Consider the following 12427-nt stretch of genomic DNA (forward strand, 5'->3'; position numbering starts at 1 on the left):
ATTGAGGAGTAATACATTTAATTTTAAATAAATTATTTTATATTAATTATTTTCAATATAGAATTGTAATATACTAATATTACATGTCAATGCCTAATTCGGTACATATCCATAATGTATGTAAGAATTACTTTTTTTCCCCTCTTATTATAGTAAAAATATAATTCTTTTCCATAAGAATTACACGGAAATTATCAATGAATCCTGTTAACATGTGACGTGGCAAACGTTAAAAACCGAGGTCCTTTTTTTGTCTTTGGGTTTCGACTGCTACCCGCCTTTACAGACAAACGGACTTGTTTGGAAGAAAAGAAAAGGAAAGAAAGCAAAGGAAGATTATGGGTGCAGAAGAAGAGCAACAAGGAAAGCACAATAGCAATCAACCAAGCCCTAATTCCATAACAGAAGATCAGTTTCTGTCCTGGAAACGCCGAAAGGTCTCATCTCTTTTCAATTCTTATTAATTTTCTCTCTCTCTAGGGTTTCAGATTTGCTTTGAATATATCTGTTTGTCTGTTCTAATTTAATCCAAATCTATTTAAAAACGAATTCTTTTCATTGTTGTAAGAACGGGTTTGTTGATTTCTTCCCCAGTGCCCCTTTAGATTACTTGGAGTTACTGGATTGAACACTGGAGCTAAAGAGAAAGTTGTATAAGTGATGAATGATACTTATGCCTTGGTGATGTATGATATTTAACATTTATTTATTGGCTATGGTTTTTCTTTCAGTTTTCTGTATTAGTGATTGAAGAGTGTTAAAAGTTTTGAAGGATTCTTTTCCTTGTGTATATTGAAACAACCTTTGATTTTATCAAGTGAATCATTAGACTAGCAGTAGATTGAGTTAATTACTAGCAGTTAAGTTGTGTCCTTATAACTTTTGTTGTTTGGCTTGCTGTTCTTTGGTTTAAAAATGTTTTTCTGAACAATTGCAACTTTTTATGTTCAAATGGTTGGACACAAATCTCTTGGGATCTGTTTCTGCCTCATTCAGCTTAATCTGTAGTTACAAATAGTTCACATAAAAAGAAATCCTGATTTTTTAATTGAACACTCTTTACTACAAGATGGCCACAAACTTTACCATTCACATTGGCCTTGTTTGGGATAAATGATGTACAGGCACTGAATTAAATGGATTTGAATCGATTGTCTTGCAAAATTATGTTAATTATGGCATGAATTCATTTCTTTCAAAATGGCTTGTTTTTCCTTCCTATATAAGTTGAAAGAATTGTATTCTAACAACAGCGAGCTTTCCAAACATGAGAAATTGAAAACCGACTAAATAGAATTCAGTTGACTGAATTCTTTCAATTTTTAGACTTTCCAGACAAGGGGATTGAGATATCCGCTACCATAGCTTGATAGAGTGCACGTAGTGTAGTTGTCATTGGAGGTTAGTTCTAGCAGCAGATAAAAGGTAGGTTTGCCATTGTCAATGTATCTTTTTTCTATATGTTATATCTGCTGGTCACATCATATATGTGATTGCACAACTTAAATTCTAGCCTGTGGGTCTTAATAGTGGATGCGACTTGTCCTTGTAGAGGCAGACAACCTGGTCAAAAGCATCAAGTAGATTAATTCCAGAATGAAGCCCTCCTCTGTTGGGGGTTGGCTTTTCCTTGGATAATAATAGCAATAAACATGGAACGGTTTTGCAGGATGCAGATGCTTCAGCTAGAAAAGCTGAAGTAGCTAGGAAACGTGCTGAAGATATAGCTGCTGGAACAGTGCAAATGAATGGTCGGGAGCTTTTCTTGCACGAGCCTTGGGTATTTGATAACACTCTTTATTGAGGTTAGTTTGTTTCAAGTACATATTCCAGCTATTGTAGATGATAGTATAGGCTTATCCCTTGAATATTCCAGCACAGTAATGTTGCAAACTTCGTTTTGAACTTCTATATTGCATTGGTATAATGGATTCTTAAATGTTTGCTTCCAGCAGGCATGTGGTGGCTGTGGTGCCAAGAAAGAAGAATCCTATCAACTGTATGAGAAAATACGATACTTGTTTTGCTGCCATTAATTTACATACGTTTCATAGGATAGTTGATATGATATTTTGATTAATTTTCTAGCTGTTCTTTGTATATTTTTCAATCGGAGTCTTTAACAGTTTTTGGTGCTTGATCAATCTCTGATGTGCTATTCTCTTTTCTTTTCTTTGAATTGCAAATGGACAGAGTTGCTATGTACTTTTTTTTCTTTCTTGCTTTTGCTTTTGCTTTTTTATTCATGAGATTGCATTTTTTTTTTTTATTGTTGATAAGAGAGCTAACGGGCTGTGGGTTATAAAATAAGAATAGCCATAGCTTTAAACTCACAAGAAAGTTGATAACATGCCTAATCTGGAACAGCTAATTTAAACTCAAGGTTTCTCTTCCTAAGAGTAAAGCGCTCCAGCCAGTAGCTTAGGTTTTAAATTTGCTATTTTCACTTATAAGGTATTCATTTTTATGTGATGAGTTATTTTAATACAATATGCAATAGTTTAGTATTATAGGTTTCAGTTTCAGAATCTTCACAGAAATGCAGTTCATTAGGATTTATCAAGACAGATGGGCTTAGTTTATGAATCCTATGATCTCAATGGACAAATCTCAGACTATCGATAGAGTGACAGAGAAATGATAGAAAATAGCACATATTTATGAATCAAGGGGTGACCAAAAATAGCTTATGTTTATTCTGTTGGGTGCTAGAAAAAACATGTTTAGAATCGTATCATTAATTTACTTCTTCTTTAACTTTTTATATTTTGATTTTTGAAGAAGTATTAATTTATCTTCTTCTTTTTTTTTTGAAGTAATTCTCAAAGCTTGAGAAATACATAAAATAAAAATTGAGAAAGCCCCTTAAGTTGGAGCGGTCTTGGATGCAAATTGCAAATAACTGCGGGCACAAAGGCAGAGAAAGAAAAGAAAAGTACTTAGAGAGGAAAAAGAGCTCCGTGAAACACATATACAGACGCTTAAAAAAGGAACGAAATGATAAGACTCCATCATTCTGCCACCTTCTGTTTCGAGTTATGCATCTTTGTCCAAGCTGCTTCGCACGTATTCAAGACACTGTGACCATGAATTTCATTATCAATGCCACCTTGTCTCTATGATAAAACTGAATCATTTTGATTAATCATACATCTTTCCTTTTATAATTTAAGCGACATTTGATTTCTTATTTATTTAATATTTAAATTTGTTTTAATCAAACTGCGTAGAAACAAAAAGGTTAAAATGAAATTACATGATTTACTAAATATGAAAGTTGGAAATAACTAATTAGTGTTTATCTTATTTTTATTAAACTTGAATTTAAAGATTGCTATATGGTCCTGCGGATGTCAAAAGTACCTTGCACCTGTGGTTGCAAGTTCGCAAACAACAAATACAGACCCGAGTGAGCAGAAGAAGATTGTTAAATATAAGAAATGGGTAATAATAATATTATATGACTAAATCTATACATGTAGAGATGTAGTCCATGGAGGAAGGATAGAGACAATAACCTGTTCATGGAAAATTCTAAAAGTTCCCACCAGCATGAAGTTGGTTCCTTTCCTGTTGGCCCTGCAAATAGACAGATTGTTGCTATTCAGCATGAAATTTGCACTCAGAAATTTAAGATATAAAAATTGTATGAACAGCTTAACTTGTAGAGAGGGTTTTTTCATGTCTACCGATGGATTTCTCCCGTCATAGATAATTTCTCCTGTAGTGAGAGCAGGCAGTGCAAGCACAGGAGGAAGTGAATAGGAGAAGGGTGACCTTAAATCAATGGAGTCCTCCTGCTCCTGCTGCAGTTGTTGAGCTCTTGAAGCTGCCATCTTTGTCTTCTTCTCGACAGAAGTCTTAAACCTAGCCATTAGATGTGAAAAAAAGAAACAGGCCAAAAGGAGCAGAGAGAGTGAAGTAAAAGAGAAGAGGTGGGGAGGTTGCATTTTATAGGAAGAAGGAGACAAGACTATATTATGCTCTTGACAGGTGTAATCTACACCTAAAATGTTTCAAACTCAGCCATATTTCCAGCACCATTCCATTAATTGATCTGGGTATGTAATTCTTGATTTATAATAATTTGCTTATGGGATATTTCCATTTGGAATTTTCTGTTTCCATCAGCAATCCAAGTTCCAACATGTTTCTCTTTATTTTGTCATTCAAACTATAACCTTTTGTGATGAATTTTTCTGATTGCTTTACAGATTAAATTTTAAACAACTAGAAAAAGAATTATTTCGTTAGATAAAATAAAAAGATAGAGGTGCAATTTGTTTTTTTTTAAATAATATAAAATATATGGCGAAAAAAAGAAAATGAAGAAAATGCAATATAAACTTTACAATTACTGGTTTATTTAAGCAATAAAAATGAAGAAAATGCCAAAATCTTGAAGAAGAGAAAAATAAAGATCCCTTTGCTACATTGTTAACAACCACTTCCACGCGTTCAACATTCTACAACGCCCCCCTTTTTTTACTGTTTGGTAAACCCTAGAATTGGTGTCATGAAAATTAAATGCAAAGCCCTTTCTTTTTCTTTTTCTTTTTTCTTTTAAAAAAAATAATAAATGAAAGTACTGCTGCTAGCAAGCTTTTGTGCTACTATAATGGACTTCTCTAGTTTGTAAGGAGGGATATGGTGAAAATTGCTATTCAATTTCTTCACTTGGATTATTATTTTTATCTTTCTGCCAGTCGTATTTGTATATGCAAGCTTAGGGACTTTTTAATGAATTCTTTCATGTATGTCATAATTCATGTTCAAGTTCTTGATCCAACGTATGAGACACAATAAATGTACATTAAGGTTTTAGACAGATTAAGGTTCCAGCTATAGAAATTCATATCCAGACAACGAGTTGAAAACCAATGATATATATAATGTAACCACGTACAAGTTCAAATTACAGCTGATCAGAGGGAATTTGAACTACTGCATGGACCCTCTTGTTAAAGCATCATTAGTCTAAATTTTTCTTTTTCTTCTGAAAAAGCAATTAGGAATTGTTGTAACTATTTCCCTTCAAATATATCTCCATAGCCCTTGTGCATCAAGTGCCAAGAAACTATATCAAAGAAAACATTCGCAGATGAGGGTCAATAGGTAAGCCAATCCCTTCAAACAATGGATCATAGTTGGAGTTTCTGTACGTTGACCTGTAATTGAAGACACCCTTTTAATTATTAGATAGTTTAGATATGACTAGCAGACAACACTGTACTTACTTAGTAATCGAAACAACAAACCTTGAATTAGAATGAACAGAAACAGAAGACATCCCTTCTTGGTTGCCTTGGGTGCCCATCCAATTCACTCGCTGACGTCGTGACGCTGGTCGATTGTTTTCTCTAGTTGTTAATTCTACCTGCACAAGAAGAAAAAGAAATCATAGACATTTTGTTACATTTTCTTCATAATATATATAAAATGATCAAGGACTGAATTGTTTAACATTTTTGAAAGGAGTAGTTGATATTACCCTTGAGCGTTTATTAGATGTAGATGATGATGATAGTGTATCCTCAACTTCAAAGCAATTTCCATTCCCAATTTCGAATATGCTCTTACCATCCCCAACTTTAATTATGCTCTTTCCACCACTATGTTCTTCTAGAATTCCATTCTGAGAACAGTACAAAGCAAGAAGTGTGCTCTGTAAGAATTTGAACATCTAGCATTACTGACAGATATTTTACTAATGGCAAAAGGAAAAGAAAAATGTTCAAAACCATTTAAAGCTGGCCAACAGAAGAAGAAGACAGCAGTTACCCATTTGTGGTTTCCTAATGGTGCAACTTATGTGTACTTATCTCTGGTTTCCCATTTACAACAATAATGTATTCATTAAGTCTTCAACAAAGAAATAATGCAGAAGAAGTTAATATGCAATAATGTACAACTGACATATGTAACCAAGATTCATACTTGATCATGATGAGTTTCTGAACTTAAGAGTTGAGTTTGCTGGGAAGCATCAAGATTAGGGTTTGAGGCACTAGAATCTTGATTCTGCAGTCCTTGATGTTGACCAGTCTGTGGCCTGATGCACACAAAAAAAAAAAAAAGACAAAGACGAAAAGGAGCAAATTATAAATTAAGGATTAGTTAATTGTTAAAAATGGAAACTTGCTGTATGTCTATTACAGCATGCAGCTTGATTGATTTGATGACCACGATCAGAAAAAGCTGATTCTGAAAGCATTTTTAGGAACTAAAACAATTCACCAGGCGCTCTCTGTCCTTGATGTTGGTGACCAAATTATGGGGGCCTAAATTCAGTATTCATTCGACACGAAGCTATAACAAGATTTTCTCCTTTTTCTCTTTTAAGAGTAATCACTAGCAATATGAAACTTATTTTAGAGCATAATACCTTAAAAATAGAGAAGGGTCTGGCAGCATGGTCGGATCATATATACTGGTCGGCACTGGAACTTGATCAAATTGGTATGGCAAATTCTGGGGCCTGTAACTTCAACACCATTCAACATACACCCTGTTAATTATATACTAACTAATTTCCCAGAGCAAAAATGCAAATCTTAGTTTAAATACCTAGGATTCATAGAAGGACCACCACCCTGGGGAGAGTAGAAATTTTCTATTCCAGGGACTTGATTATATTGTGGTTGATTTGGCAACTGCTGGGGCCTAAATGAACATAGGAGTGTTTCATTTGATGTCATATATGTTTAGAACATTCCATCATAAGTTAAACAATGATGAGTATAGTTTGTTAATTACCTTAATGGAGTTGATGGCATGTAAGGAGTATTATTAAGTGAGGGCCAATATGGTTGTTGTTGGTTCGTCCATGGTGGCACTCCATCTCCTATCAATGTCTGCTCACAATAAAATAATTTCAACATAGCCAAATTAAGTACATATTCAGGAGAATTGATTCAGAGAAATCATAAGCACAATGCTGATGATAACATTCTCTAAAATGATTAGCTGTTAAATAGTTTTTGTCTAATTGTTAAGAGAATATGAACACCGTATGTGCATGTTCTATTGCAGAGTCGAGTGCAATTATACACCAAATAAGGAAGTAATAATAAAACGATCACTAATTTTGCATTTAATTTTTGTGTTATTTTATTTTAGTTGTTTAATTTTAATTTTAATCACAATTTAATCACATTTTTAATAAGGATTGATACTGACATGTCTAATTTTTAATTTTTTTTTTCATTTGCTATTTTTAAGACATACCCATCTATCATTTATAAAACTGACTAAATTAAAATATAACTAAAATAGAATGATTAGAACGGAATAAATAAAAAAATTTATAATTAAAATAAAACTAAATACAAATTTCAGTAATTATATATATCATTATATTACAAAAAAAAAAAAAAAACTTCAATGAAGCAAACATATTAGAAAAATTAACAAATATACTAACTTGGTTCGCAGAAAATGAAGGTTGATCGATGGGTGTTTGCGGAAAATCATATGCAAGATATTCTCCATATTGATCAACACCGATTTGGTTCGTTTGAGGCCTAGATAAAGTGAAAAATCATGTAAAGAAAAATGAAGTCATTTGTAATGTTTTGTTAAGAAATTAATGTTAGACTATACGAGAGAATCTCATTTTGGAAGCCAATTTGATCTTGAAAATTGTTAAATCCATCGAGATTCATCCAATTAACATCTTCTTCTTCAGGAGGAAATGATTGAATCAATCCATTTTCCAGAACCATTTCCACCTGAAAATCAAAACCATATATATAGCGATTAATATACATTAAAATCAATCAATCATTTTCGACACAATGGCACTGGAGTACGAGAAATATAAGATTACCAGTTCAAACCCAATTAAAAGCCTAATAAATACATTAATGTACTCGAGAAAAAAAAAAAAGGAAAATACTAGAATGACATTAGCCTAATCAAGCAGTTCGCATACCGTTGCGGGAGGGTAAGTTGCTTGTGCTGGAAGAGTAAACGAGGGAGATCCTGGAAAAAAAGGCTGAGGTGGCCCTGGAGGACTAAACGAGGGTGTTTCCAAATCCAAAATTGGTGTTAAAATTGGATCATCGACGACTGAAAGAAATGTGATTCCTTCGCCATTCACATCCTCACTTCCTGACAAGCTTCCTGCAGCTTGTAATGGTGGGTTCTCCTGCGCATGAGATCACCATTAACTAAATAATGCTGAATAATCTATGATTATATACATGCATGAAAACCACCGAGTTAGAGTGAAGAATTGTACTACCAACGGAGAATAGAATGATGACGAGGAAAATGAGGGTTCCCAATTTAGAGCATCTTGAGCTGAATCCAGAAGTTGTCCATCGCCATTTATAGATGGTGCGAGATTCTGATTGGGGTTTACTTGATTCAGTGCAGGCGCATTGCTAACACATGATGATCCTAGCTCCCCAAGCTCCTGATACATAAGATCACTTCTCAAATGTTAAAAGCAATCTAAACAGCAATATTTATCGAGTTTGATTAAACATGAAACGAGAAGATAAGTTGTTTTCACGACAGGATTAAAGACAAAAAAAAAAAAAAAAAAACAGACGTTTGAGAAATTTGTAGGTATCGGAGAAAGTTGGGCACCATCATTGCTAGTCAACGGATTAACATCATTCCAGAAAAACTCGAAAGAAAATTCTTGTTGGTCAGTTGGTTCACCCTCCATTAATTCTGATTCTACAAATCCTCACAACTCAATTAGCAAAATGCTTCCCCAAAAGAAATGGTTGACAGAATACCCTGAAGAAAATTAGTAATCACAAAAAAGAAATTCAAAATTAGCTTCTAAATAAGTAACAAAATCTTAACTTAATTACATGTACACTAGGCTGGAAGTAATGAGAGAGACCTTGGTAATTGATGCGTATGCTTCACTCGTCAAATTAAGTATATATAAGAGATAGTAGCATTTTCTCCTTCGTTTTCTGTTTAATTTTCTAAAAGAGATACATTATATATTTCATAAATGAATTAAAGGCCATTATTTCAGTTTATATATGATGTATTCGGGAGGCCTGATGTCTTTGGGTGGTTCAGCATCCTATTAATAAAATGAGTATTATTATAAATATATATATATATATATATATATATATATATATATATATATATATATGATGTTTTGTTTTTCCTCATATGCAACTTCAAGTTAGGAAATCATAAAAGGTAGAGTTTAAGTTTTCTAGCAACTTCCACCAACGAAATAAATGGCATGGATGATTTAATTACTATAACAGATTTTATTCCTTTAGGTTTGAGTGAATAAATTTTTAACTTGCAAGAATGAAATTGAAAATTAGTTATTACCATTTTTTATAGCTAATATGGAAAGTCTATCTAAAAGAAAGAAAACTGAAAAAGAATTTAAACTTTTAGCCCGCGAAATTTATTAAAAATTACTATAAGTACAGTACGGATTACAGAAAAAGAATTTAAATTTTTAACCCGCGAAATTTATTATTAAAAATTACTATAAATACAGTACAGATTACATAAAAAGAATTTAAACTTTTAGCCCGCGAAACTTTTTAAAAATTATTATAAGTACAGTACGGATTATTGCATAATTATGATGTATATTTTATAAATTATTATAAATACAGTACGGATCATTGCATAATTATGATGTATATTTTATAAATTATTATAAATACAGTACGGATCATTGCATAATTATAATGTATATCTTATTTTTATCGTATCTTTATATAAATTTATATAAAAAGTTACGTGTCATCCTCGTCGTATCTTTATAAATAATATAAAATAACATATCTAACATATGTGCTGAATTTTGATATCTAATAATTTATATAAACATGATATAACTGATTTTTCTATGAGGAGTCATTTGACTTTGGAAAAAGAAAATTTGACTTTGAAAAAGAATTGAAAGTACTTTAGTGTGGACCTATCTCTCCTTAAAACTATCAGCAACCTAAACGAGAAAACAAACGAAAACAGTAATGATGTCTGATTCTATTCTATTCGCTAAAAATGGGTAAAACCTAGAGGAACAAGGGTCCCAATATTTTATTTTAAAAAAAAATTGACAAAGCTAAACAAGGGTCATAATACAAAAAGATCAATTTTCTTTCTTTCTTTCTTTGAACTTTGAAACTCCTGTTCTATAAAATATGAAAAAGAAAAAAGGGAAGAGTGTTCTGACAAGATTAGAATGACTGAAAAATCATGAATATGTTTAGCAGTTCTTGCATGCAAGGATTAGACAAATAGATATATGTAATGATTAAGAGAGAAGAATTGAAGTGAGAGGTCTGAGAAAATAACCAAAATCGCAACTAGAATTGGTATTTTTCATATGTAACTGAAAATCGAAGGTTGAAGTATCCGAAAAGAAAATCAAAGGTTAAACAAAAAATTTGAAACCCAAGTGACCTTAGCAACGAGATTTATAGATATAGTTCACCTGTTAAATCTTCTATCAATGCAAGCACAGACCTGTATTTAAATTATAACAGATCAATCAAGCAAAAAATTGGAGAATGAGTAGCTCAACTTGCATTAGAAAATCTCAAAAATAAAGTAGAAATAAGCTGGAAAATATATATACTTTCCTTATGACTAGCTAGCTAGCTAGCTAGTTATCTGTTCTTCTCTTTCTAATTCTGGTTTTGATTTCTTAAAGATGCATGGATAGAGTTGTGGATGCTGATGAGTAGCATAAGAATCAGAGAAAATGATGCTTGCTAACTAGGAGATGAAGATAGAAGGTGATGACAAAATGTGGGCATAAAATACAAAAGGAAATGCTAGTGATGGGTCTGTATTCTAGGTGACTAAAAGATGTAGAATCTCTTTTGTTACCTGGTAAGATATGAGAAGTTAGAACCCTATTTATAGCTAGAAAATAATAACAATAATATAAAACCTTTTATTTATTTATTGTCGCAACAGTTAAATGAGTGATAGGTATTGAGTGTTTTATACTTTACGAATAAGAGATTAATATAAATTTTAAATTTTATAATTGTTCTATTTATATAACTTCTTAATAATAAAGTATAATATATAGAGAATGGTTAAGAAAAATTTAAATAAAAATATGTGACTCAATATTTTACTTATTACATACATCTTTCTTTAAATAAAAATTATTGAATAAGAAAACTCTTCAATTTTTATTCTCTAATGTACACTTTTTTTATAAAAAAAAACCTTCATTAATAATAGTTGAAAAAAACTCAAACCGGAAACTTCCCGCAAATGAAAATACCAATAAAACTATTAATTACCTTATTGGCTCTAACTTGGTTTTCAAATATGTTAATATACATATCGTTCTTCGAACTCCTTTTCGAATATCAGAACAATTTTATTTTTTATATAAGAGGGGAACTAATTTTAATATTTGATATAGAAAAGTAAAAGAAAATCTAGTTATCAATGTTACCAATTTTTTATAATTTAATGAAAGGAATTTCATGTGATTTTAGACTTATTATTCCCTGAGGACAAACAACCAATAAGGATTCTAAATTGTGAGTGCAATTAGTTAGTGCATGTTTTTAATTTTAATATGCTAATGAAATTAACAATTAGTCTACTATTTGTTAAAATTATTATGTGTTTGATGTATGTCTTTATTTATATACTAAACTAGTAAATAATTGACACATATTTATTAGTCTTAAATAATAAAAAATGTATCAATCATTCAATACTAAAGTATAATTTTTTTTTATTAATTACGATATATACACTAAATTTAAGATATATAGATGGTGTTGAAACTAATTAGGGCCACTTTGTTTTCTTTTACATTTTTCCCACAATTATATCTTCTATTTTCAATTATATGGAAAAGTTGAAATTATTTTCTTAAATGCAACGCCATTAAAGTCAATTTTCTTTTTCTAAATTTCTAGTGAGGGAGCAGAAGAATGTTAATAGAAAAATAAAATAAATAAAAGGGAGTCAAATTGTAAAAGAATTAGTTGTAGGTTTGTTGCTTTATGATAGGCTGACTGTGAATCCCATGCTTTGCTTCTCAGTGTATTTATATGCCCATTTGTCTTCGAAATACAGTTCCTTTCTCTTAACAAAAAACAGATGTTAGTGATGATTAATAAAGAAATACATGCAATGTAATCTTTTTGGATAATCTAAATGGATTTTCAAATTTAATGCTCGGATCTCAAAACTTTCTTTCTATGATTTATTCCTTTAAAAACATATGTATATATTTTAAAGAAAAAAAAAATGTACAATTATTTTTTACTTTTACTTTATTTTTCTTCAACAGTTCGACTACTGCTGCGAACCAACCTTAGTTTATTAAACAGGTATAAGCATTAATCACTATGTATGATGTATGATGACCGATGAAATGCATCAGCAGAAATTTTTTTTTAAAATATATAAATATTTTACTATTAAAAATTAATAAATGTAT

The 12427-nt window shown here is 31.2% G+C and overlaps 2 protein-coding genes and 1 long non-coding RNA gene across 10 annotated transcripts; 1 reads left to right on the plus strand and 2 right to left on the minus strand.

Moving 5' to 3' along the window:
• Positions 1-224: 224 nt before the first annotated feature.
• On the plus strand, positions 225-3194 carry LOC8263026 (zinc finger CCCH domain-containing protein 15 homolog). Of its 5 annotated transcripts, none has more exons than XM_048371211.1 (4): positions 225-437; positions 1670-1805; positions 1953-1999; positions 2817-3194. In XM_048371211.1, exons 1-2 carry the CDS (start codon positions 339-341, stop codon positions 1802-1804), a joined length of 234 nt encoding a protein of 77 aa, XP_048227168.1. In that variant the 5' UTR covers positions 225-338; the 3' UTR covers position 1805; positions 1953-1999; positions 2817-3194. The 5 variants fall into 5 exon arrangements, with proteins under 5 accessions (XP_048227168.1, XP_048227167.1, XP_015571614.2 ...); XM_048371210.1 differs by having other exon boundaries at positions 1956-1999; XM_015716128.3 differs by lacking the exon at positions 1953-1999.
• On the minus strand, positions 2920-4220 carry LOC8263025. The gene is made up of 3 exons (XR_001534862.3): positions 3663-4220; positions 3519-3579; positions 2920-3370 (listed from the first exon to the last, which is right to left on the minus strand). It is a non-coding gene; the product is annotated as an uncharacterized LOC8263025 (long non-coding RNA).
• A 647-nt stretch (positions 4221-4867) lies between these two features.
• Positions 4868-10826, minus strand: LOC8263024. Of its 4 annotated transcripts, XM_048370597.1 has the most exons (13): positions 10442-10826; positions 8558-8751; positions 8246-8419; positions 7934-8149; positions 7603-7730; positions 7424-7523; positions 6757-6854; positions 6568-6663; positions 6386-6484; positions 5938-6052; positions 5492-5635; positions 5259-5377; positions 4868-5168 (listed from the first exon to the last, which is right to left on the minus strand). In XM_048370597.1, exons 2-13 carry the CDS (start codon positions 8675-8677, stop codon positions 5078-5080), a joined length of 1500 nt encoding a protein of 499 aa, XP_048226554.1. In that variant the 5' UTR covers positions 8678-8751; positions 10442-10826; the 3' UTR covers positions 4868-5077. The 4 variants fall into 4 exon arrangements, with proteins under 4 accessions (XP_048226554.1, XP_048226555.1, XP_015571469.1 ...); XM_048370598.1 differs by lacking the exon at positions 10442-10826 and having other exon boundaries at positions 6386-6478; positions 8558-9030; XM_015715983.2 differs by lacking the exon at positions 10442-10826 and having other exon boundaries at positions 8558-9030.
• Positions 10827-12427: the final 1601 nt, after the last annotated feature.

The sequence above is a fragment of the Ricinus communis genome, chromosome 2 (assembly GCF_019578655.1).
Source record: "Ricinus communis isolate WT05 ecotype wild-type chromosome 2, ASM1957865v1, whole genome shotgun sequence".
Taxonomy (NCBI): domain Eukaryota; kingdom Viridiplantae; phylum Streptophyta; class Magnoliopsida; order Malpighiales; family Euphorbiaceae; genus Ricinus; species Ricinus communis.

Coding starts and splice junctions, on each gene's coding strand:
- LOC8263024 (XM_048370597.1), bottom strand. CDS start 8,677: ATGGAGGGTGAACCAACTGACCAACAAGAATTTTCTTTCGAGTTTTTC. Junction 6,855..7,423: donor CTTCATTTTCTGCGAACCAA/GTTAGTATATTT, acceptor TATTGTGAGCAG/ACATTGATAGGAGATGGAGT. Junction 6,664..6,756: donor ATGCCATCAACTCCATTAAG/GTAATTAACAAA, acceptor ATGTTCATTTAG/GCCCCAGCAGTTGCCAAATC.
- LOC8263026 (XM_048371211.1), top strand. CDS start 339: ATGGGTGCAGAAGAAGAGCAACAAGGAAAGCACAATAGCAATCAACCA. Junction 438..1,669: donor TGTCCTGGAAACGCCGAAAG/GTCTCATCTCTT, acceptor ACGGTTTTGCAG/GATGCAGATGCTTCAGCTAG.